The 22,164-nt window shown below is 50.6% G+C and overlaps 9 protein-coding genes across 9 annotated transcripts; 4 read left to right on the top strand and 5 right to left on the bottom strand.

The window, feature by feature from the left end:
• Window positions 1-1,892: 1,892 nt before the first annotated feature.
• Window positions 1,893-2,928, top strand: HO173_007848 (uncharacterized protein; the record flags this gene model as incomplete). Its single annotated transcript, XM_037309748.1, has 3 exons — window positions 1,893-2,200; window positions 2,309-2,555; window positions 2,638-2,928. The coding sequence occupies 3 exons, from the start codon at window positions 1,893-1,895 to the stop codon at window positions 2,926-2,928; spliced, it is 846 nt and encodes a 281-aa protein (XP_037163425.1).
• Window positions 2,929-3,706: 778 nt separating this feature from the next.
• Window positions 3,707-4,396, bottom strand: HO173_007847 (uncharacterized protein; the record flags this gene model as incomplete). The annotated part of the gene is made up of 2 exons (XM_037309747.1): window positions 3,707-4,033; window positions 4,121-4,396. The coding sequence occupies 2 exons, from the start codon at window positions 4,394-4,396 to the stop codon at window positions 3,707-3,709; spliced, it is 603 nt and encodes a 200-aa protein (XP_037163424.1).
• Window positions 4,397-5,064: 668 nt separating this feature from the next.
• HO173_007846 (uncharacterized protein) lies at window positions 5,065-8,254 on the bottom strand (the record flags this gene model as incomplete). The annotated part of the gene is made up of 6 exons (XM_037309746.1): window positions 5,065-5,094; window positions 5,163-5,315; window positions 6,847-7,529; window positions 7,652-7,756; window positions 7,866-8,159; window positions 8,221-8,254. The coding sequence occupies 6 exons, from the start codon at window positions 8,252-8,254 to the stop codon at window positions 5,065-5,067; spliced, it is 1,299 nt and encodes a 432-aa protein (XP_037163423.1).
• A 1,208-nt stretch (window positions 8,255-9,462) lies between these two features.
• HO173_007845 (uncharacterized protein) lies at window positions 9,463-10,612 on the bottom strand (the record flags this gene model as incomplete). Its single annotated transcript, XM_037309745.1, has 4 exons — window positions 9,463-9,824; window positions 9,874-9,964; window positions 10,016-10,101; window positions 10,153-10,612. The coding sequence occupies 4 exons, from the start codon at window positions 10,610-10,612 to the stop codon at window positions 9,463-9,465; spliced, it is 999 nt and encodes a 332-aa protein (XP_037163422.1).
• A 237-nt stretch (window positions 10,613-10,849) lies between these two features.
• On the top strand, window positions 10,850-13,715 carry HO173_007844 (uncharacterized protein; the record flags this gene model as incomplete). Its single annotated transcript, XM_037309744.1, has 7 exons — window positions 10,850-11,327; window positions 11,372-11,439; window positions 11,488-11,847; window positions 11,897-11,974; window positions 12,030-12,355; window positions 12,406-12,760; window positions 12,819-13,715. The coding sequence occupies 7 exons, from the start codon at window positions 10,850-10,852 to the stop codon at window positions 13,713-13,715; spliced, it is 2,562 nt and encodes an 853-aa protein (XP_037163421.1).
• Window positions 13,716-13,894: 179 nt separating this feature from the next.
• Window positions 13,895-14,905, bottom strand: HO173_007843 (uncharacterized protein; the record flags this gene model as incomplete). The annotated part of the gene is made up of 2 exons (XM_037309743.1): window positions 13,895-14,754; window positions 14,803-14,905. The coding sequence occupies 2 exons, from the start codon at window positions 14,903-14,905 to the stop codon at window positions 13,895-13,897; spliced, it is 963 nt and encodes a 320-aa protein (XP_037163420.1).
• Window positions 14,906-15,730: 825 nt separating this feature from the next.
• Window positions 15,731-16,632, top strand: HO173_007842 (uncharacterized protein; the record flags this gene model as incomplete). Its single annotated transcript, XM_037309742.1, has 3 exons — window positions 15,731-16,102; window positions 16,157-16,495; window positions 16,552-16,632. 3 exons carry the CDS (start codon window positions 15,731-15,733, stop codon window positions 16,630-16,632), a joined length of 792 nt encoding a protein of 263 aa, XP_037163419.1.
• A 456-nt stretch (window positions 16,633-17,088) lies between these two features.
• On the top strand, window positions 17,089-18,393 carry HO173_007841 (uncharacterized protein; the record flags this gene model as incomplete). The annotated part of the gene is made up of 2 exons (XM_037309741.1): window positions 17,089-17,770; window positions 17,831-18,393. The coding sequence occupies 2 exons, from the start codon at window positions 17,089-17,091 to the stop codon at window positions 18,391-18,393; spliced, it is 1,245 nt and encodes a 414-aa protein (XP_037163418.1).
• Window positions 18,394-19,328: 935 nt separating this feature from the next.
• Window positions 19,329-21,823, bottom strand: HO173_007840 (uncharacterized protein; the record flags this gene model as incomplete). Its single annotated transcript, XM_037309740.1, has 3 exons — window positions 19,329-19,760; window positions 19,801-20,070; window positions 20,120-21,823. The coding sequence occupies 3 exons, from the start codon at window positions 21,821-21,823 to the stop codon at window positions 19,329-19,331; spliced, it is 2,406 nt and encodes an 801-aa protein (XP_037163417.1).
• Between the last annotated feature and the right edge of the window lie 341 nt (window positions 21,824-22,164).

Here is a 22,164-nt window from a genome sequence, read left to right as displayed (position 1 = left end):
CATTTGGGCCAGGAGATGCATTACGGGCGTAGGAGACATTCTTCCTAGGTTCTGCATTGATCACAAAGTAGACCCATACTTCCCCTCTTTACCATCGGCAGGACCACGACTCTTCTGTAGCAAAAGAAGTTTACTCTTTTCAAACCCCCGTGGTTTTTCGATTTTCTTGGCTAGGTTGCAATGTAGATGAATGTTTTCTGCCTGTCCTAGGAGCTACATTCCTCCCAAGACTAGTCTCCCAAGGAGGGTTTCTGTCCTGGGTAAACTACCCCTGGAGTCGCATTGTCCTAGGCTAGAACAAATGCTCTGAGAACCTACCTTCCAGAAGCAAACAACCTGAGCTAGATGTGAGCCCTAGGATAGTCCTCCCAGGAGCGGTCGCCTGGGATTAAGAAACCGGATTAAAACGCTTGGCGATACTTTCTGTAGACTAAATTGCTGCTTTGAGGGAATCTCTGGGACTGTTGTGAGCTCTAGGAGAAGTCTCAATGACGCACCTTATCTGTAAAGGGCATACTCGTGCCAGAGAATACCTCTTGAGACCGCTCCCCAGAGACAGACGAAACTCCAGCATCAAGGCTGAGCCTCATCTCAACTTCTTGCAGAGCACGAGCACGAGAATCGTTAGCCCGCCACTTCCATTCGAAGATGGCTCATCCCTACATCTTCGACCAAAGGTCCGTGCAGACCGACAACCGGTACTCCTAAATGCAGGCCCCAAGGGCAATGCGAGTGCAATGCGTCTAGCAAGGTCCTAACTCGCCTCGGGTGCAACCCCGTAGGACAACGCTGGTCGGGCGTGTCTATCCCAGAGCAGCGCTGAGCCAGAGGCTCTCGAGCTGGCCATGGTCCATAACACATAAAGGACCGGCACGCGAGGTTCCCATACAGCATCTGAGTCCCACTGAGGAGATTTCTATCCTTCTAGGCGCGTCGGAGGTGGGCCGTATGTAGCACGCGGATGGTCGACACATGAAGTCGCCGTCAGATATGGGGATGTCGGTAGCACTGACATGTCATTCGCACACACTCGACAGGCGTGTTGTGGATCCGGGAATCGCCCTTGGGCTTCGTGTTGAGTCCTACGGAGCTGCAGCTTCTTCCGCTTTTGGTGCGACTGCTCGTCGACGTTCCGGCCGTGCTCAGCACTGACGGGGTCATGCAGCAGGAGTCCTGTATGTCAGGTTAAGAGCCTCGATCGATATGCAATCGATCTTGTTAAGTGCATGGTTCACAAGTTATAGCTCCTAATCTTAGAAAAATTGTATATATATATTTTTCAATCCTGATAAACGCAAGAAGATGATTGGTATATTCTAAAGATTAAGCCTCGACACAACGATAGAGGTAGAAGATTTTTTGCAGTCAGATCTCTTTGCGTAAATCTAGAAACGCTTCTTCTCGACTCACGATGCCTGTCTTCAAGTCTGTTTCACTGTTCGCAACTGTAACATATCATTGCGTTATTGTGTCTTTGCGACGTTGAACCTGCGCGTATTTTCGGCTCAGACGTGCCGTCTGCAGTGATCAAGAGTGCTAACTCCAAAGAGCTTAGCGAGCTTGGCAGGTCCGGGACACCAAGCTCAACCAATCAATCAATCAATCAATCAGATCCCATCCCAGATAAGCCCAACGAGCAGAAGATTCCAACCCGAAGCTGTAAGCGTACAAACCACTCGGAGAAATCTTCGCACCCCTACACCCGAATCCAAGTCCCTAAATCGCAAGCACCGAAGTGAGCGCAAGGCCCGTGAGGTCCAGAAACGCCAAGCAAGGGATTTACCGTGCGCGATAAGATACGCCCAAAACAGATAACCACTTAGACAGACGAAACCCACCGCGCCTCCCTTCCCATTTCCATACCCTCCCCCCTCACCCAACCCACCCCCACCATGCCCCCCACCCGGACCCCCCTCCGCCTCGCCATCCTAGAAGCCGACACGCCCATCGGCCGCGCCCGGGCCAAATACGGCAGCTACGGCGGCGTCTTCACCTCGCTCCTGCACCGGGCGGCCGACGCCTCGCACGTGCCGCGGGAGCGGTTGGAGATCACGGGGTGGGACGTCGTCGACGGCGCGGCGGAGGAGGAGGGGGAGGAGGGGGGGGGAAGTCGAGGACATGGGCGGGGAGTGGGCGGTCGTGAGGCGGAAGGGGTATCCGAGGATGGGGGACGTGGACGCCGTGTTGATCACCGGGAGTCGTAGGTGGAGTTTTCTTTGTTCGTTGTTTGGCTTGGGGGTGGGGGTGAGGAGGAGGGAGGAGGTGGGATGGGATGGGATGGGATGGGATGTGGCTGATTGGCTAATAGCGCCCGGGCTGCAGGGTTCAATGCCTTCGGCAATGACGCGTGGGTTGTACGGTTGGTTGAGTTTGTGAAGGAGGTGCTCGCGCAAGGTCGGGTGAAGGTTGTTGGGGTGTGCTACGGGCATCAGATAGTGGGGAGGGCGCTGGGAGCCAAGGTCGCGAAGAGCGAGGGCGGTGCATGGGAAGTCAGTGTATGCCAGGTCGTTCAGACGGAGAAGGGGAAGGAGTTGTTTGGTGGGAAAGATGCTCTGGTGAGTGGTGGATGTGTTGTTGTTTTTCCGACGTGAAGAAAACAATGTGCCATTCAGGACTAATTTGCTGAGTGACCCGCAGAGCATATTCCAAATGCACAAAGATCTCGTATACCACTACCCCACAGGTGTCGAGGAACTCGGATCGTCGGGGCCATGTAAGGTCCAGGGCATGTATGTCCCGAAGAAGGTAATTACAGTGCAGGGCCACCCGGAGTTCACAGAGGAGATCGTGGCGGAGCTGTTGGAAAAGAGGCGCGAGCAGATGATCTTCAGTGAAGAGATATATGGAGAAGCCATGGCGAGGGTGGGAAAGCCGCATGACGGCGTGATGGTTGCTCAGGCCTTTTTGAAGTTTCTTATGGAAGAATGAAACTTGACCTTTGAAGCATATCATGGTACGGAGTACATGGTGCACAAATTTAGAACATCGGATGGTGTATGCGACTCTTAATCTCACGGGCTTAACATAGGAGAAGAAGGCTCGATGAAGTAGCCAGTCGTCTTCGAGGCCAGGAATCTGTGGCAGTAGATGTTTGGATTTGTGTAACAATAGATAGTGAACAAGAGGAGATCGTCTATTGATTCCTGATAGAGTACAGTGCTCGAACGAGCTCGCTAAATAGTAGAACAAAACCGGAACATGTTGTACGTAGTATGTGCAATCATGAATATCTTTCTCATCAACATCAAAAACACCATCGTGATCAAATCAAACCTTCCCAGTCATCTCGCAGCTATAAAACATGGTATAACATCCAATATACCCAGCTCCCAGATCCGATGCCATGATTCGCTGTTTATTCAAATGCCATGCAATCCCACCATTTATCGATCGTAAACCACCAGTAGTGCATATGCTGAAGCAAGGTTGCCGGACTGAAACTCTGAAAAATCGCTCAAATCAAACGTTCGATACATATCACTTCTCTAAAGCTAGGTCCGAGAAACACCATACTCAAAATAGGAGTATTTGTCGAGGCCGCCGATCCAAATGTCGTCCACGAGAAGGGTATCAAGTTGTAAGGGATGACGACAGCAAAGAGTAGTAGCCAGTGGGTACCAAAGAGTGTGGCGCCCGCCATGAGACACAATGATGCAGCAAACAGTTGTCAAAAGCGAAGCGCAGAGTTCCGAATCCCGCGGCTCTGCTACCAGTGACGAACATACGTCTGCTGCTGCATCATGGCGGGCGATATCGAAGAAGGTGGACTTGGCACCCGCATGCCCGTACTAGGGTTGACTATCGGGATGGCATTGCGTGTGCGCAAGGCAGAAGGTTGGTGGATCTTCATCTGCTGGCTATTGTTTGATTGGAAGCCAGTAATGGGGTTGTAGGAGTTGTTTGACGCAGCGGAAGAGAGAGAGAAGCTAGGAGTGGCTTGTTGCTGAGGCTGGATCTGGGGTTGGAGTGGAGATGAGTGAGGCGAGCCGCTGGAGAGAGAGCCATCGGATGAGGAGGAGTGGATAGATTGTAACTGTAAATGAGACATAGATAAGCATACATCCACCACACATAACGCTGTCCACAACAAACAGATAGTCTAATGATATGTGTCACTTACGTCGTCCTCAGTCAAAAGTCCCGGGCAGAACTCCAAGTCGTCATCCAAGTCAAAAGACCTCCCGGCCTCGAATCGGACACGGAAAGCCGAGGTCGGTGGGCTCTCGGTGAGCTCCTTCATGCTCCGAACCCCACGAAATGGGCGATGCGAGTTCTGGGACGCTGAGAGCCGTGGCGCTCTCCGTGATCGACCACCATGGTGATTGTGCGACGAGGAGGAATGTGAGGAAGACGACGAAGGCTGATGATGCTGAGGTCCGTAATAGTAAGCCGACATTGTTGCGGTGGTGTAAGATGTAAGAATTATGGATGAAGAAGGATGATGAGAGGATTCAAGTTGGTCTGTGCTGTGGGGCTGGGCAGTGCAGCGGACGCTTGCGGCGTAACAAACAAAGGCAGATGCAAGTCAATAAAGCCGAGCAATGATGGCTGCTGTGGAAGTAGAATTGACTGATAACGATTAGTTAACAGAAGTTGGAAAGAAAGATTATGATGAAGAAGTATTTGATGGAATTGAAGCAGATGAATACGGTAGAGGTTGATGATATGATAATGTGGATGCTGCGCTCGTTGATGGGGAGAGGGAAGCTTTTGGGAGGCGAGGGAGGTACTTGGGAACAGAGAATTAGCGCCATGCTAAGTCCTAAGCTAGCACTATAGGAGGTAATTTCAGGACGCTAAAGCTCAGGCTAATCTAGATCTAGTAAGATATCAGCAGGCTGTTTCAAGCTAAAATTCCCATCTCGACTAACCGCTCCTTCCCCCACTTTACTTTTTATGCGCTCGAGGGAAATAGATATCATCGGCGTCGACCGAGTCGTTGAGGCTGGGAATGGTTACAACTTACGGCACATGAAGCAAGACGCCATCGCACGCCAACTACCTTATGTATGAAACATGCTCAGACACACTAAAATCATAAAATCCATCTTCTTCGCTGATTAGCTACGAGAGGACGACATTGCCAGTTGCCACCTTTGACTTGATTAGCAAGTTGATTCAAGACCTTCCATTACTCGTGTTAATACCCAAAAAAACCTAACCTTATGCATTGGCTCATCACTGATTCCATCGCCCAGTCCTGCCCAGCCTGCCCAGCCAACCCTAGGGACCCGGGAGGGTTGGCAGGCTGGCAGCGCATCGAGGAGGTCCGCTTCGCAGTAGCGTGCATTAGCGAAGCGTCTCGAAAAAACCTCCTGCTTCACCGCCTTCAACTTCCTAAAAGCCGCAGAAAAAAGGAAAGAAAAAGAATTATGAAAAGGTACGGTCAAGAGCAGATCAACTCGACTTGATTTCAGAATAAATGCATAGTCGTCGACTGGGTTATTGAAGCCGAGTCTCTCATGTTACCTTCAGTGGGAGAAGATTAGAGTGATAGCTTCGACTTTCATTAGGACAAAAGTATTCGCTGATTGTGGCAGACGGTGGGTACTGAATGAATATGACAATGTGTGAGACGATCTGTATGCTTGGGAGGCGATATTTGGCTACATGCCATCCCAATGCCAAGACGGCTAAGCCCAGTGAGGACAGTCTCATAGGCTGCGGATCCAGACTAGCCTTTCCTTAAAACGACGGCAGCATGCTCGCTCACATAATGACATGGCTCATGAATGGTAAAGAAAGAAGTATACATGATGAGAGGTACGTCGGCAAATACCAAACTCGCCCTATTAAACCTCATTGAACGCAATGGTCATTGAATGGGGCGCAGGGTGTGAAAGAGGGATACGCCAGAAACATCTAGCTCCCAAAGCAGCGACAGTGCTCCATCAGGACATAACATCCATGCCCACTGGCACCAAGGGTAGGGTTGTAAGTTTTACCGCGGCGGTAAGCTTGTCCCCTTGCTACCTAGTCTCCAACATCTGGGCCAGACTCGCCATTCAATTGTTTCACATTCGACGTGAAGCAATCGACTATCTTGAGAGCGTAGCTCAATGTTCTCTGCATCCTGCTTCTCAATCTTCCTTTTCAACCACGCCTTAACGCCATCAATGATTCCAAACTTCGCTTCTGGCTTCAGCTCCTCCCACCCGTTCTTTTGTCGTAGGTGGACATCTACCACGTCGTCAAACTAGGGTACATACTCCGTCTTGTATCGGGTGCACTTGCCTCTAACGTAGCTGGTGGTAATTTTCTTCTTTTCGCATTCCCCACCAGGCCATTGATATAGAGAGTGGTACAAGGCGGTGCAATTTGACAATCTAGTCTCGGCGGTAATTTTATCGATGAAAGTGTGATCCCCTTAACCAGACGAACCATCACCTTGGGACTGCTGGAAAAGGTATGGATAATTCAAAACAGCTGGAACTCCAGGAGCCCAAGAGATCACCGCCAAATCCCTTGGACAGGGCATTTTGTCTGAACCATATTGCGCGAGTATGTTCCTTCCAGGATCTCTCTTGGTTAGCACTACCCTCTCGGTACCGTTGTGCTCGCGGGGAGAAAGTTCACTGCCTCGGATCTGATGAGATGGTGACAGCCGGCGAATTTTTGCCATGGAAAATCCAGAGGGAAAAGATGATTCGGAGGAAGCAGATGATGCAGAGAGAGTAGATAATGTAGTTGAAGGGTAGCTAGACAAGGTGCTGAAAGATGCTGAGGCAGAGACTTCGTTGCCGGTTACAGAAGCGGATTCGGTGAGACTGATGTATGTAGCAATTAGAAGCATATCTGGATTGGGACTGAGATTCGCTACTTGATTATAGTCAAATTAATGTTTACCCAATCAGCTGCACTCATCGGGGTTGAGCCGACAGCAGGTTGAAGTGCTTTATATTTGGAGTTCAGCGCCCCAAGAAGATCAGAGACCTCATCCTCGTCACCAACGCCACCGAAGAGATAGTACGGACCGGTCACGGCGCTAGATGCGGAACTTGTCATTGTCGAAGATCGGCGGTTGGTAGAAGGAAAGCTTGTGGAAGATGCATGATCAGATGAATCTCGAGAGTTGGTTGGCTCATCATCCTCGCTTTGTGGGTCGTCCTTCGGATTTGGCGACGAACCCTCCGCCGAACCTGCGCCTACAGCGGGGCCAGGAGGTAAAATAGTGATGTCGTCAATTCCAACTAGTTTCCCTGTCCTGGGATCACAAATCCATCGAAGAAGAAATCCAAGCAAGCTAAGCACTGTTTTACAAAGCAGTGGGATTGCGGCCCCAGCGAACAGCAGAAACGCGGCATCGTCGCGGCAAATTTTGGGAACAACAGTGACAACAGTACTAGCAGATGATGTAGTACTTGCCAGCGCGAAAGCATGCGAGCATTTCGTACTCGTCGTGATACTCTGCACGACCATTCCAGGAGGAACAGTAGTGATGGTGGACAGCTGCTGCCCCAACAACGCAGCGGTCAAACTTTCTGCCAGTGCAGCATCCGACTGAGCGACTAGAAGTAAGTCCCCACCAGCTGTACTATTAGTCGAATTGCTTCCTGTAGTAGTTGACGCTGATTGGGAAAGCTTGGCCTTCAGCTGGAATTCCGCTCTTCCCGGCAATCGTTGATGTTGACCTGGGAGTGTTTAAGCCTACGGCGGGGACTGATCCACCAGCGACGTGAGACCATGAGAGGCCGCTTTGCGCGCTGGGACTTGCTGATATAGTTTCTGCCGCAGGCTGCCTTGTCGCTGAAGTCGGCTGAATTATTGGCAGAGGAGATGCTGCATATACACCTGGCGATCGCAAGGACGGAGATAAAGCCGGGGTGTTCACAGAAACCATGACAGCGCTCAGAGTGACAACGGACCTTGAGGAGCTAGTCTGGTTGGGGTTCGGGACCGGAGCATTTTGAGCATTTCGTAGGGAGCTGGTCTGATCCTTGGAGACGAGTCCGCGAACAACGCTGATTTGACATTCGTGGTATTGGTACGAGCTGCTCCATTCCTTGATGCGGCTCCAGAGCCAGTGTTTGTGCCGGAGGCTCCTGTCACTGAACTTTGGTAGCTAGTCGTAATGGAAGCAGTAGAGGAAGATTTACCAGTTACGGGTATTGATAGCGCGAGCGAGGATAGGTCCGTTGCCAAAGAGAGAGTCTTAGTGGCTACGCTGCCATTAGATCTGGTGAACAGGCCCAAAGTCTCAAAACAGTAGAAAAGCATCACCATTATTTACTCCTCCATCTCCATAATTCGGCATTCTGAATACAAAACTACTCAAGGTAAACTTCGGTCTCGTTTTCGATATCGCCAGCAGCTCCTAGGAAATTCATTGATGCCAGCATTAAGGTTTGAAAGACTTCCGCGCAATTGCGACTCATCGAGTCCTTGAGTCAGCCTTGCTCCGGTCGAAGCACGAGCTGATAGAGGAAGCAAATATATGTGAAACGCTTGGTTCATCTCGCCCAACCCAGACAGTGAGACTCGAACAGGCTTCCAATGTCCATAGGGGGAGCTTGACAGGTGGGAAAATTCGAGATCTAAAGCTGAGGCTAGCCTGCACGTCTTTGACCTGCTGTGATCGACTCACAACTCTGCATAATTTTGTTTACATGTAGCCCGAATACAGTAACACCACCAACACAGGGGGAGAATAGCCACTTTCGATGCAGCTACGAGCAAGAAGGTTATGCGGTAATGCATTCGATGGATCGGATCCTGTTCAATGAACGAAAGGGCCAAACGCGTTTGTGTAGACACTAGACGCTTTATCAACATCCCTTAGCGTATCCTTAGCGCTGTTCAACCTATCGAGCATCCTCCCTAAGGTGAAAGATAGCGGCGAAAACACAGGGTTCACACGCGTTCCAGTCTGGATTACCTATCGCTACCCGTTCTAAATTCGAAATTGCCCCAGAAAGAGCGTTGAAGAGGCCGGAAATTTGCTTGCTGATATGGTTTCGTCAAACGCTGGAGGATATGTACCCGCTTCATCTGCCACTTCTCCTGACACATGTTGCCTGTAGCTTTCAACCCCGCTTGTTCGTAATGAAAGCATTGAGCACGAGCGCGACGGCAAAGACCTTAGGAGTCCAACACTTGATCAGTTTGTGCTCAACAAAATCAGTTGCATAGCCCGGAGGATTAGTAGGTTGAAGCGGAGGAGCATACTGGAAGGGAAGAATTGCGCGTCGGCCCGAAGATTGACAGGAAGGAACTTTTGGAGGAAACAAGGGAGAAGCACGAGAGCGTTTGGTGGATGGTTGTTATAATCATCATTACCCATATTGTGACCAGTGCCCCATAGTCCTGGTCCTGTAATTCGCACGTTTCCGGCATGTACTTTTTGGGAAATTTCTCCCATTGCGCCATGGCTATGCCCCAGGTTCAGCTGCAATTTTTGTTGATCTCCTCCTACGCCTTCCCAAATGCACCATCCCGAGCATAGCTCTATCCTAGACGAGAGCTTCAACCCATCTCAACATCTCCAGACTCGTCCCGCCGATGAGAACCATTGGGCTCGTAGTGCTCAAAGACGAGTCCACCATTTGTGTTTGGCGCTGGGGCACGGGTTTCCTCAGGGTCTGCCTCACTAATGGTACCATCCGACATTTTACCGTCGTCCACTGGGGCTCCATTCTGCTCATTCGTTCCAATTGGCCGTTGCGGCAGTGATCGTCCTGCATCCAATGTAGTCTGTCCATTTTGTAAAGGCTGGTTTCCTTTAGTTGCCTTGCTAGCTTTCTTTGCCTTGTACTCTCTGAAAGTCGAGGTCCGGGGTATTACGTCTTCAAGAAATTGAAGGCAGTCCATTCGAGCAACAGCGTTTGCTTTGATAGTGAGTTTGCATGAAGTAAGCCTTTTAGCCGGTAGACTTACCCATATCCTTGTATTGTATATTGCGTCTAGGCTTCTTCTCAGACTTGACCACGTTCAATGCTTGCTCCGCAAGATAGCGTATGAACATTTCCTGAGGCCATTAGGCACTCGTTCGCACGGGAGAAGGATTGGTGGAACGTACCGTGGCTATAGTGATCGCAAAAGCTCCATTGTTTGAACACGCAATGATCTCTTCATCTATGTGAAGAATCTTCTTGACACGAGCCACTACAGATGTCAATCTCACGTGCCAAGACCGAGATCACTAAGAAGACTAACATGGGAGAGACGCTACTCCAGTAATCTCTTCTGGAGGAGGGATAGCGGTATTGTTATAAGGCATCGTAGCAATTTGAGCTCTGTTGTGTTTATATGTAGCGTCCGATAGAGTCAATGTCTGAAAAGGATGATAGGGAGTTTGTGACGATGGTGTTTGGGTGTCGAGAGAGTACGGGTGCGTATGGGCGTTCGCAAGTTCTTCTGGTGGTAAGAGGATCCAACGGTGTGAGAATATTTGAGATGTTTCGAACGAGGGAGCTTTGAAGTTTTTGGACGGCGGAGTTCCTGTGTCAACCTCGTATGACTTTTTCTTGATAGATAGACGGCTGATTCTGATTGGCACAAGCGATTCTTCCTCGAAAATTCGAGGTAGATATCGTGCATGAAGTGGGCTATCCGGAGGTACTGCTTGCGGACTAGTAGCCCTTGTAGACTTGAACCCCAGTATCCTGTTAGCCATACTGATAGCATGCACGAAGAAGAAGAAGAGAGAGCATACATACGGAAAGACTCTTTCAACAGGAGACTCCTGCTTGTGAAGTGTGGTCACTTCGTAAGGAAGGAGCCATTCACTTCGCGGTCGAAGAGTTCACTTCCACGCAACTTACGCGCCGGACAGCCGAGGATTTACCGAATCATGGACATGCATTGCAGCCTCAGGGCACCCAACCACACTACTATACAATGATGACTTGATATGACCGCTCGAACGACATCCTTTTCTGCGCAGCCCCCGCGCCGACCGTCATTGCCGGAAAGAAGGATATCAAGACGGCTGTCCGCCCTTTCAAGCGCCGAACACGGGCAAAATGGAGCTCCGACAGGTAGCACCGAGCAAGAGTTTACCGAGGAAATCGAGAAAATCAAGAGATACGAGGACTTTACTACGATAGATTGGGTGCAAGATGCGGCAAGGGAACAACTCAGGAGAAGAGCAAGACGAAAGGAGAATGCAGGCTTTTTCGAGCGTGATGGGCAGCTAGGCTGGAGACGGAAGCTTCGAGATTCATACGATGCTGGCCAGGCGTGGATTGTTGTCACATTGGTTGGGGCGGCCATAGGATTGAATGCGGCGTTTCTAAACATCGTTACGGAGTGGCTGTCTGATGTGAAGCTGGGCTACTGCACGACAGCCTTTTATTTGAATGAGGACTTCTGCTGCTGGGGCGAAGATAGTAGGTCGATGACCCTGTTAGTAAACTTGGACTGATTGGAATAGCCTGCGATGACTGGCATAGGTGGACGTCCTTGTGGCCGGTCAATTACTTTCTATATTTTGTCTTCTCGGTAAGGCAGAGAAAGATTAGCAACGCAACACTGCTGACTAGGGTCCAGATTATCTTTGCCCTGACCTCCGCAAGCCTGGTCAAGGCTTATGCTCCCTACGCTGCCGGTTCAGGCATATCAGAGATCAAGTGCATCATTGCGGGCTTCGTTATGAAAGGGTTCCTTGGATTCTGGACGCTGTTGATCAAGTCAATCTGCTTGCCGCTGGCAATTGCATCTGGCCTCTCGGTAGGAAAGGAAGGGCCAAGTGTACACTATGCGGTGTGTACTGGCAATGTAATTTCGAGATTCTTCGACAAGTACAAACGAAATGCGGCCAAAACGCGGGAAATATTGAGTGCTTGTGCTGCGGCGGGAGTCGCGGTGGCGTTTGGGAGTCCTATTGGTGGTGTTCTTTTCTCTTTGGAAGTGAGAATCATGTCTGTTCAGAGCCCGTCTTCAAGACTGACATGTCCAGGAAATGTCGTCTTATTTTCCCCTGAAGACCATGTGGCGGAGTTATTTCTGTGCTTTGGTGGCTACTGCAGTATTAGCGGTAGGTTCAATTTGACACACGACCTCTCAAATGACGCTAATCATGACTGTTGTAGGCAATGAATCCTTTTCGAACTGGCCAGCTTGTCATGTTCGAGGTCAGATACGATAGATCGTGGCATTTCTTCGAGGTGATTTTTTTCATCTTTATCGGTGTCTTCGGAGGACTATATGGCGCTTTCGTTATGAAATGGAATTTACGGGCAATGGCGTTTCGGAAGAAATATCTTTCAAAGTACGCCGTCTTAGAGGCTACGCTTCTTGCGGCGGGTACGGCGTTACTCTGCTATCCTAACATGTTCTTGAGAATCGACATGACGGAAGCTATGGAGAAGCTCTTCCTAGAGTGTGAAGGAGGTCATGACTACGATGGTCTTTGCGAGTGAGTTGTGTTTGCACGAGTCTAAGACTAGTTATACTGACAGCCTTTAGTACCAAAAATCGGTGGTCAATGGTACTATCGCTGCTATTCGCCACGATTATGAGAACTTTTCTTGTCATCATTTCCTATGGTTGCAAGGTGCCGGCAGGCATATTCGTACCGTCCATGGCAATTGGGGCCTCCTTCGGGAGGATGGTCGGAATCTTGGTTCAGACTCTCCACGAATCGTTCCCGCATGCAAAGTTCTTCGCCGCCTGCGAGCCCGATGTACCATGCATTACCCCGGGCACCTACGCTTTCCTCGGTGCCGCAGCAGCTCTCAGTGGTATCATGCACATAACAGTCTCGGTCGTGGTTATAATGTTCGAACTGACTGGTGCCTTGACGTACATACTACCGACAATGGTGAGTTCGAGACGCTTTCGGTTCCAGAAGTTGTGAAGAGCTGACAACTTGACCCTAGATTGTCGTAGGAGTCACGAAAGCCGTAAGCGAGCGCTTTGGAAAGGGCGGCATAGCGGACCGAATGATCTGGTTCAACGGCTTTCCCTTTCTGGACAACAAGGAAGAGCACACATTCGGGGTTCCTGTCTCCTCAGTTATGACAAGCGAAGTCACCTCACTGCCGTCCTCTGGTCTCAACCTTCGAGCTTTGGAGAGTATTATGTCTCAGAACAAGTATCAAGGATTCCCCATCATCGAAGACCGTACCACAAAAGCCTTGATTGGCTACATCGGGCGTACAGAATTACGATATGCAATAGATCGAGCCAAAAAGGAGGGTTTCATCTCACCAGACGCGAAATGCCTTTTTACTCAACCAGATTCGACGGCATTGCAGACCCCGTCAACCGCAGCGCCACCAGTCACATTCGACGCCATTGAATCCGTAAGCGGCCAGCAGAACGTCGATTTCAGTCGTTTCATAGACCCCACACCACTAGCAGTCCATCCACGCCTACCGCTCGAGACTGTAATGGAGCTCTTCAAAAAGATGGGACCTCGAGTGATTCTGGTCGACTACAGAGGCCGCCTCGCTGGTCTAGTGACTGTCAAAGACTGCCTCAAATTCCAATTCAAAGTCGAAGCTCATGAGACTACAAGAGACGACTCGATGCTCGATGAAAGGCAGGAGAGATTGTGGGATGTGATTAGTCGAGCGGCTGATTGGGTTGCCGATAAAGTCATGAGTATCTCGGGCGGGCGATTGAAGCTTGGTGGGTCGGCGAGGAGTCCGGGCTTGCTGCAGTCTGAGACGATGGATCCGAGAGACCGGTTAGAGCCCATTCGGGCTTCGAGGCATGCTATATTGGATGGGACGGAGGATGAGGATACGGGGGTCGAGTTGCAGGATCGGTAGATCCTTAGATGTATATCGCGAAGATACCCAGGACTTTTCTCCGCTGGATCCCTACTATTATTAATCGTTTGATTTACATGGTGTATTTCATTGCGAGCTTTAGTGCTATTTTGACTAAAGTGGCAAAGCTTGAGACTGGCCCAAGTAAACGCAGCCGGGAGCCAGGTAAGGGTGCCACATCATGACCTGAGCCGTAACAGCAGCACGATCACTCCGCCAAATGCCACTCCGACTGCAGCGCCCTCAAAAGCCGCTGTGGTCACATCTAAGCGCCGGAGCACAACCTGTCGCTCACTGAACAAGTCTCGTATCCATTCTTTGATACTGTCGAATGTCCATGTAGGAACCTGTGGTTGTGCGAGCAGATCTGGCTTCGAGCCGCTGGAAGACTCCATGGGTACGACTTCGAACGGTATGTCTTCCTGTAGTGGCAGCGGCGCTTCTATTGAAGGATCTGCAGCTGCTGGTATCTGTGCGTCCTCAACATTTGCTGGCACTATCTCTTCCTGGGCTTCTTGCGTCTCGGCGGAAGTCGCCCCTTGGGCCATCTGAGCCTCTGTTGGCGTTGCTCCAACAGGTGAGCCTTCCTTTTCTAGCGCCTCCATCACTTTATCCTCGAAACCTTTCACCAGCCTCTTCCTCCTCCATGGCTCAACTCCAATCTGGAACACCAAAAACAGCAACACATTCACCCCCATCAGTCCCCAAGTTCCCCAAGTACTCATCCTCCGTATCTTGTCACTCCAGATCTGCTCTTCGTGATACCTAGCCAATATGCTCGCGCTCAACTTCGCTGCTGCCTCCTCTGCCCGCCGCTCTATCGTCAACAGATTGTCTTGGGCGGCAGTTTCAGCTTGCTCGTTCGCGTGGTCTGAGCGGTAGAGCTCCGTGAAGCGCTCTAGGTCATTGGGAGTCCAGGCGTGCTTTCGCTGCAGGAGTTCGTTTACTTCGCGCTGAGAGCGGGAGCGCTGGCTTATAGCTAGAGTATAATCCTCTTTTGCCTTCTGCAAGGTTGTTCGAGTAGTTTGAACATGAATCTCTGGCAAGGGTCAGGGTCGACATCGCCGAAGATGGGTTGATGACCGACCTTGTTGCTCGATGTCCTTCTTCAGAGCCTCGATGCCCGAGTAGCCAGTCAAGTCATTAAGTCTTTGGCCAGCGATGAAAATGTTGGACTGTAGATGGTCCATCACATGGGAAAACCTTTTAGATATGTGAGACCGTCGGCCCTCCTCTTGCGAGGGTAGATCGCTTCGTGGCTTGTCTGCTACATTGCTACTACTTGTTGACAAAGCGCGGCTAGGAGAATTGAAGAATGCTGTTCTGGGTGCTCGGGTTTTGCGACATTTATCTTGTTGTGCAGTATGTATCCGTTCCGAATCCACCGCGCGTTGATTGTGATGGTAGCATCGCTGGCAAATCCATAGCTTTGAAATTAGCTGCTCCCCACGAGCAGCTCGCGGAAGACCTAACAGTTGCGGAGCATATCTTAATAGGCCTTGAATAGGTGAAGCTGTGGCTCGCCCAAACATTGGCCGCATTACTCTTCAGCAATGGTATAGCTTCGGAGTTTGGACCGAGGGGTGGTGTGCTGGGGCGGAGATTTCGTGTGCATGATTTTGAATGCCGGGTGCCAGAGGTGAAAAATCAGACGGCTCTGCTGGTACTGCGATGGCGAGGCGGTAGATCTACACCTGTTCGCTTTCAGATCATGCTCTGGTTGGCAGCCAGTCAAGCCAATCTCGGCATCGATGTCGCCTCTTCGACCAGACTTCCGACAAACATATTCACGCAAGAAATGGAGCGAGCTCGGGGAACGTTCGCGGATGAGGCACTCCCTAGAGTCCCTCACGTCATAGCTAGGAGCCGCTGTTGATGATCACATGGACCCCTATCTCCTCTACGAAGTTCTTCTTTTCAACATTGTCCATTCTTCTACACAACAAGAAACAGCATCCAGCCTGTTCAGCTTCATTAAGAAATTCTTTGCAACCGACACCACTTGACCGATCGCAATGGCACCTGCAAAGCCAGACATCGTGCTCTACACATCCGGCACACCTAATGGGCAGAAAGCTAGCATTACGCTGGAAGAGCTCGGTCTACCCTACGAAGTGCAAAACATTCAGATTAGCAAGAATATCCAGAAGGAAGACTGGTACTTGAAGATCAATCCCAATGGCCGAATCCCAGCCATTGTCGATAAGACGCCTTCATCTGATGGGAAGCCGCGAGAAAAGAGAGTATTTGAATCTGGAGCACTGATGCTTTACCTTTGCGAGAGATACGACCCAGAACACAAGCTCTCGTACCCATACGATTCGGATGAATATTGGGAGGTTGTGGAATGGTTGGTCTGGATGCAAAGCGGACTCGGCCCCATGCAGGTATATTGACATGGGCCAGAACCCGACTTGAGGCTTTGATTTTGAGAGAATTAGGGTCAAGCGAACCACTTCTACCGCTATGCTCCGGAGAAGATTCAGTATGGCATCAACCGTTATCAGACTGAGACCAAGCGCTTGTACCAAGTGCTGGAAGACCGCCTCGAATACCAGTCTAAAAACGGTTCAAGTGGGCCATGGACTGTTGGTGATAAGATGACTATTGCGGATCTTGCTTCCTTTGCCTGGATCAACTGGGCTGAATGGGCAGGTGTTGAGGTAAAAGAGTTCAAACACCTCGAAGGATGGCTGGATCGGATCAATGCTAGACCAGCAATCCAAAAGGGGTTGGATGTCCCTGAGCCATTTGAAATGAAGAAGAAAATGCAAACCAAGGTCAGATGCCGCGCTTGTAGGGTAAGATAGGCACACAAAGCTGACATCAAGTGTAGGAGGGCGAGGAAGAATATCAGAAGATGCATAGCCAATGGGTCATGAAAGGGCAAGACGCCGACCAGGAAAAGCACAAATGAGTATACAACAACAATGTTTTGTCTAGAACACCGAAGAAGACAGTATGTAGAGATTTTATCTAGTGTCGACAGAATTTATTGAATCGTGAGAAACTTCGCAGACCCACGGTTGGATATCCCAGGCCTGCACAGTATGATTGGGCTGTCATCCGCCGGCTTTAAGCGCCCAGCTCTAGATATCTAAAACCCGGATGTAAATTCACATCTAATGATCTAATGATTAAGGCTCTTTTGTTTCGCCCATTGTCCACTGAATTTTCTTATTCAGAACAAAGCAACTTTGTTCAAACGGTAGTCCCGTTGTATTCATGTAACAATGGCCATTTCCCATTCCTGGCTTTGTCCAGGTTCTTCCCATTAACCCCCCAACCTCTTCTAGCCAACGTCACCACCCCCCTTTACCACAGCAAGCTATATAGAATCACTTACCACACCCCTCGGTCACATAGTACAAGCATGGCTTTTTCCTCGGTATTTGCCAAAACCAGCGGATTCATCTCCTCCAGTCCACAACGCAGCAACTCATCCTACAGCTCAACCACACACACAGAGCTCGAACAACAATCAGAGAGCGGCTCGATGAGTCCCACAAAGCGGCGCACCGAGAAATGGCTACAGGAACACACTCCAAAGAAACATGGCAGCAGCCATGATCTACGCAAAGTGAAAGACGGCAGGATCGTCAGGGAGAATGGCCGCGATGGACGCAAGAAGCGTGCAAGCTTCTGGAACTTGGCACTTTGGTTCAGTGGTTATGGTAAGAGCCAGAGCAATGATCGCGAGGAGGATGATCTCGAAGGGGACACGATGATCGACGACGACGACGCGTCTGCTGCCGCTCCTGGATACGACAACGATCTCACTCTGGTCGTGGATGATGACAATACGGGAATCAAAGGTGATGAGACCGCGCATGCTCTACAAAAATACAACGACCGCTATCTCGACTACGATGATCCACGTATTCAAGACTGGACGGAGGAAGAGAGATGGCTCTTCGCCAAGCTCACAAATCGCGGCTATGAGCCTTTGCTCCATGACACCTGGATCTTAGACTACCCAACCTTTCCGGATCCGCTCTTCACAAACGACGAGAACCAGGTCTACATCAATAATATTCATAGCTCAATCGGCAGAGGTACGCATTATCCGTCCGCTTCATCACGTTTGTATTGTAGCTAACGTTTGATCTTCACAGCCTGCCGCTCCCTTACCGACCTCATCTTGGCCGGCTCCCGCGTTCGCGACCAGATCCTCAGCCAGGCAGCAACCGAGAAGCCGCTCTTCCATGCGATCAACAAGTATTACAAATGGTCGATCGCGGACGGCAAGGTGCAACACAAAGACCATATCCCTGTCATCGCCATCGCCTCAGCCAAAGGCCAAGAAACAGTCGAAAGCGTCGTCGGTCGAATCACCGATCAGCTCCACTCCCTCGGCCGCCAGTACCGCGACAAATGGCGACACCCGAGTTCGCACGAAAGCGATGAGCATCAAGAGTTCACTCATGAGCTGCCGACCTTGACGGGATTCGTGATCAAGTATAGCATTGTGGCCATCGTGACTTGTGACATTCGCGTGGCCGGCAATCCGATCAGGACGTTGGGGACGTTCGATTTCAAGGTGATAGGGCAGGACGTGTGGCACGCGCTCGCGATCTCGATCGCGATGATCCGGGGCCGGAACTATCTGATGCAGCTGGACGAGGAAGGCGAGTTGGGGCCGGAGGTCATCGATTATGGCTCCGATCCAGATGCCTGATTTCGTCGAAAGGGGAATCACGGCTCACCCTAGAAGTCAGGTACGTGGAGTGAGGGCAGAACGGCAGGAATCAGTCGCATTGCATAGTGTTCAGAAGCGGAGGAGTAGGAGTTTTGAGGGCTTGTTCAATACCCGAGATACCCCATGTTGCATACATCATAGCGAATTTTCTTTCCTCGGAGTATGTACATCCAATTGTGAGCTCATGTAGCTTCAATGATCACTGATTCCTTATCTTGATCACCCAGCATCAAAGCATGGCTAATTCCATTGACACTGACGCTCTTCGCGCAGACCACTCATGTCTCTCAGATCGTGGACTTGCTCATCCTCACCCTTATCCATGATGCCATCCCACGGATCCAAATCTCCAGCGATTCATCTCCATGCCAACGTCCCACCCCTATATCCGCAACTGAAGGCGCTGCTGATCACCAGCCAGTACGGAATGAGAGAAGATCCTTCAATGTTGCCGTCTTAGCCTGCTGGAAAGGAAATAATTTGCGGCCCTAGGCTGCAGGATCTTCGGAGGCAATGTCACTGAGATCTAAGGTTACCCTAATCTGCAAGTAGTATCCACGACGCAGGGGGCCAAACAAGAGGTCGAGCCATGAGCTTGCGTCAGGCATCCTGCCAGATATAATTGTAGTTGTTTCGGTACGAGTCCCGGAAAGGTCGAGACTGGAAGAGACGAGGATTAGATTTCTTTTGGCTCAAGGCTCCGTCTGAGCTGGATATATGTGATAACAGCGGAAGCTTCCAGCTTGAAAACCATCGCCTGTGTCATACAGACAAACCCGGCGCTTGAGACTGCATCACTATCTGGCAGCTTGCCGCGCGTGCTGCCACATTTACCGGGGCTCCACTTAGATATGTTCCTTAGCAACGCTGACGCTGAGACTCTGTCAAGATCAGTTTCGCTACAGCTCGATACGTCACAGCCTTGCTTTTGTCTGCATTTCTTTCCGTCTCCGCTTCTTTGGACTTCTCAAGGCATCCACAGCGGCGTTACCTGGAGCAGCTGCGCTTTCGAACAACTGCCGGCCAACTTTGTCCGCCAACACCAGTACTCTTGTGCTGACTGTAGCACCATCACGACGGTTCTTGCCTTCTCTCCGTGAATTCGCTATAGTCTCGATGAAGGACCAAAGGTTGCCTTCCGGAATAATATTTCCCGTCGCCGGGTCTCTTTTAGGTGTCCATCCCTCAGCCAGCTTGATCGTTGAGGGAACCTTTTTATCTTTACTTTTGTGCAAATTGACGATGCCTTCGTCTTCAAAAAGCTGAAATGCGTTCTTCAGTGTTTCTTTGTTGACGGCCTCGAAATACGAAAGATCGCCTTGGTGATAGAGCGTCTTGCCCAGCAGCTGCGCAGGCGTCTTGAGTTTTTGCGACGTCAAGCCACACTTCATCCTTCTGCTCCAATGGCGGCGTCAAGCCCATGAGTGCCACAGCGCCTAGCCATGTCGATTCGATAAAAGGCCAGATTAGGAAACAGTAAAAGTCGAAATTTTCTCGCCCATTCTTTCTCTCTGTATCGCTCAAGCCTGCCGAGAGCGCCTTTCCTGCAGGATCGCGAGAGACCGTGATAACACCGTCTCTTTCCAGACCCCGTAGAGTGGCATTGAGATTAGCGAGAAGGCCTGCTGTAGGGTAGATAAATTCGCCGCGGAAAAGCTACGATAGTCATCAGCCAGTAGATCAACGTTGATTTGAAACATCTTACCTGAGAGAGGAAGTACACCTGGTCATGTAGACGATCAAACGATATTCTTTGATTGTCAGGCCCTCCGCCTTGTTTAACACGCGTGTACATGGCTGCAGACACGAGTGCTTCTGTGATGAAAAGATGAATCGTCATGTTGCGGTAGAAAGACAACTGGAACCTGTCGACGGCGTAATATGTAGTCTCTGGTAAGCCATCTACGACACCCACCAGACCAGATCCCAAAACTTCAAGGCCCCGATCCACAACTACCTCTGTAGGAGCGCCGGCGAAGTGTGCCACTCGACCTCCTTTATTTCTGACCCGCTCGCTCAGCCATTCGACTCGTCGTATCAGCTCGGATTTGCCGACTCCCCGTCCGCGTAGAGTGAGCAACACGGTACCGATCAGGGCTGTAGGCATCACAACGGAAACAGCATTGATATCCGACAGCACTTTGAAGCCCAACGTTCTGAGAAGACGCCCCCGGTTCTCGGAGGTTTGCAAATTGGTCCGACCCTCCGTGGCGAGCGACTGGTCTTTCCGAGTTTGTTGGCCATTGATGAAGTCCCGAAGACTCCAGGGTTCATGAAAACGGACGTCGACTCTCCCAAGTTTCAGAGAAAGTACAGAAGAGGCGGAGAGGAAGTCTTGTAGGTTCTCCTTTGGCTTCGGCTGACCGAGTAGCTCACTAATATATGACTCTGTCTCGATTACCTTATCGTACTGAGTGCTCACGGGACAGATAATTGCATCATCTACGCGGCCAGACAGGACGCTGTCTAGAAGGAAGCTCAATATTCCAAATTTGGGGGACAGAAGCTTGCCAGTCCTCGATCGACCGCCTTCAATGAAGCATTCAAAGTTGAAGCCGTTCTGCAGTAGTGTGTCAATGTACGATTGAACGAGCGTCGTGTACAAAGCATCATCTCCAAAACTTCTTCTGATCCACATAGCTCCAGCATGCTGAAGAAATGAGCCTATTACTGGGAAATTGAGGTTCTCACCCGCAACGACAGTAGGTAAAGCGATCCCTAACCGATAGCAGATGAGTTGTAGCGAAACGTAGTCAACATGGGATCGGTGACAGGGGAGGAAGACGATTGAGTGCTTTTTCTTGGCTGCTTGTTCGGCAACAGCTCGTAGCCGAAGCACTTCTTCGCTCGAGACATGGATGCCTTGGTGGTACGCACGGGTCAGAAGCTGCGTGCACAGGTAGTAGGCCCCTCTGATAAACCTTTTGCTCTCCATCTTGCAGATCATGCCATCCGTCAATTCTAGTGCAACTTCCTGCAGACTTGCTTCAATCTCGGTTTTTCTCCGGACTTTGTTCTGGAATATGTCTTTCTCATCACCAAGTAGACCCCATTGTTCCTCGACTTCCACCCTTCGTTGCGCCAAGTCTTCGATTCTTCGTCTGAGCATCGGTGTCTTCATAACGGCCGCTTTCATGTTTTCGGAGAAGCCGCTGTAGAAGATCGGCTGACCTAGGACCTCATCATAGGCTCTCCATCCTGTTCCAGACACGTGTAGGCTGACCTCCCGAAGGAAGTCCAGAGGCGACTCGCGGAACCGAGCCATATGTTCGACGAGGTTTCTTTCATGACCTTCATCTTGACTAGCAGGAGGCTCGACATAGCCAGTTGGATGTATGGTGACTTGATCCCCAAGAATATCGAGATCAGGAGCTGAAGCCGGAGAGCTTTCAGTCTTTGGGGGAGGCATGACTGTGGTTCGACCTCAGGGTATCAGGAGGTCAATCTATGTTGAGTACCAGTGATAACGCCCGTTGGGCATGAAGCCATCAGGTGACAGCTCATGTCATAAGGTAATGGTCACAATTTAACGGTGCACGCCGTTTGTTTTAGCCGCCTAGCCCCACGCTTCCAGGCCCCCACGTGCCGGAGCGGGGGGCTGCTGTAGCGCCCGGCGGCGGGACCCCGCATAAGATCTCATTCCACAACCTTACAACAATTCTCGCTCGTCAAACTTGGCGAGGCCGTCTACAATGCCTTCGGTGGCTCAAGCACTCGGGCCTCTGAGCACTCAAGCTATCACGATAGACC

Source organism: Letharia columbiana (genome assembly GCF_014066305.1).
Source record: "Letharia columbiana isolate WasteWater2 chromosome Unknown Sc0000026_s0, whole genome shotgun sequence".
Taxonomy (NCBI): domain Eukaryota; kingdom Fungi; phylum Ascomycota; class Lecanoromycetes; order Lecanorales; family Parmeliaceae; genus Letharia; species Letharia columbiana.
Note: the sequence above shows the minus strand (reverse complement) of the source record. Positions and strands in the feature narration are given on the sequence as shown.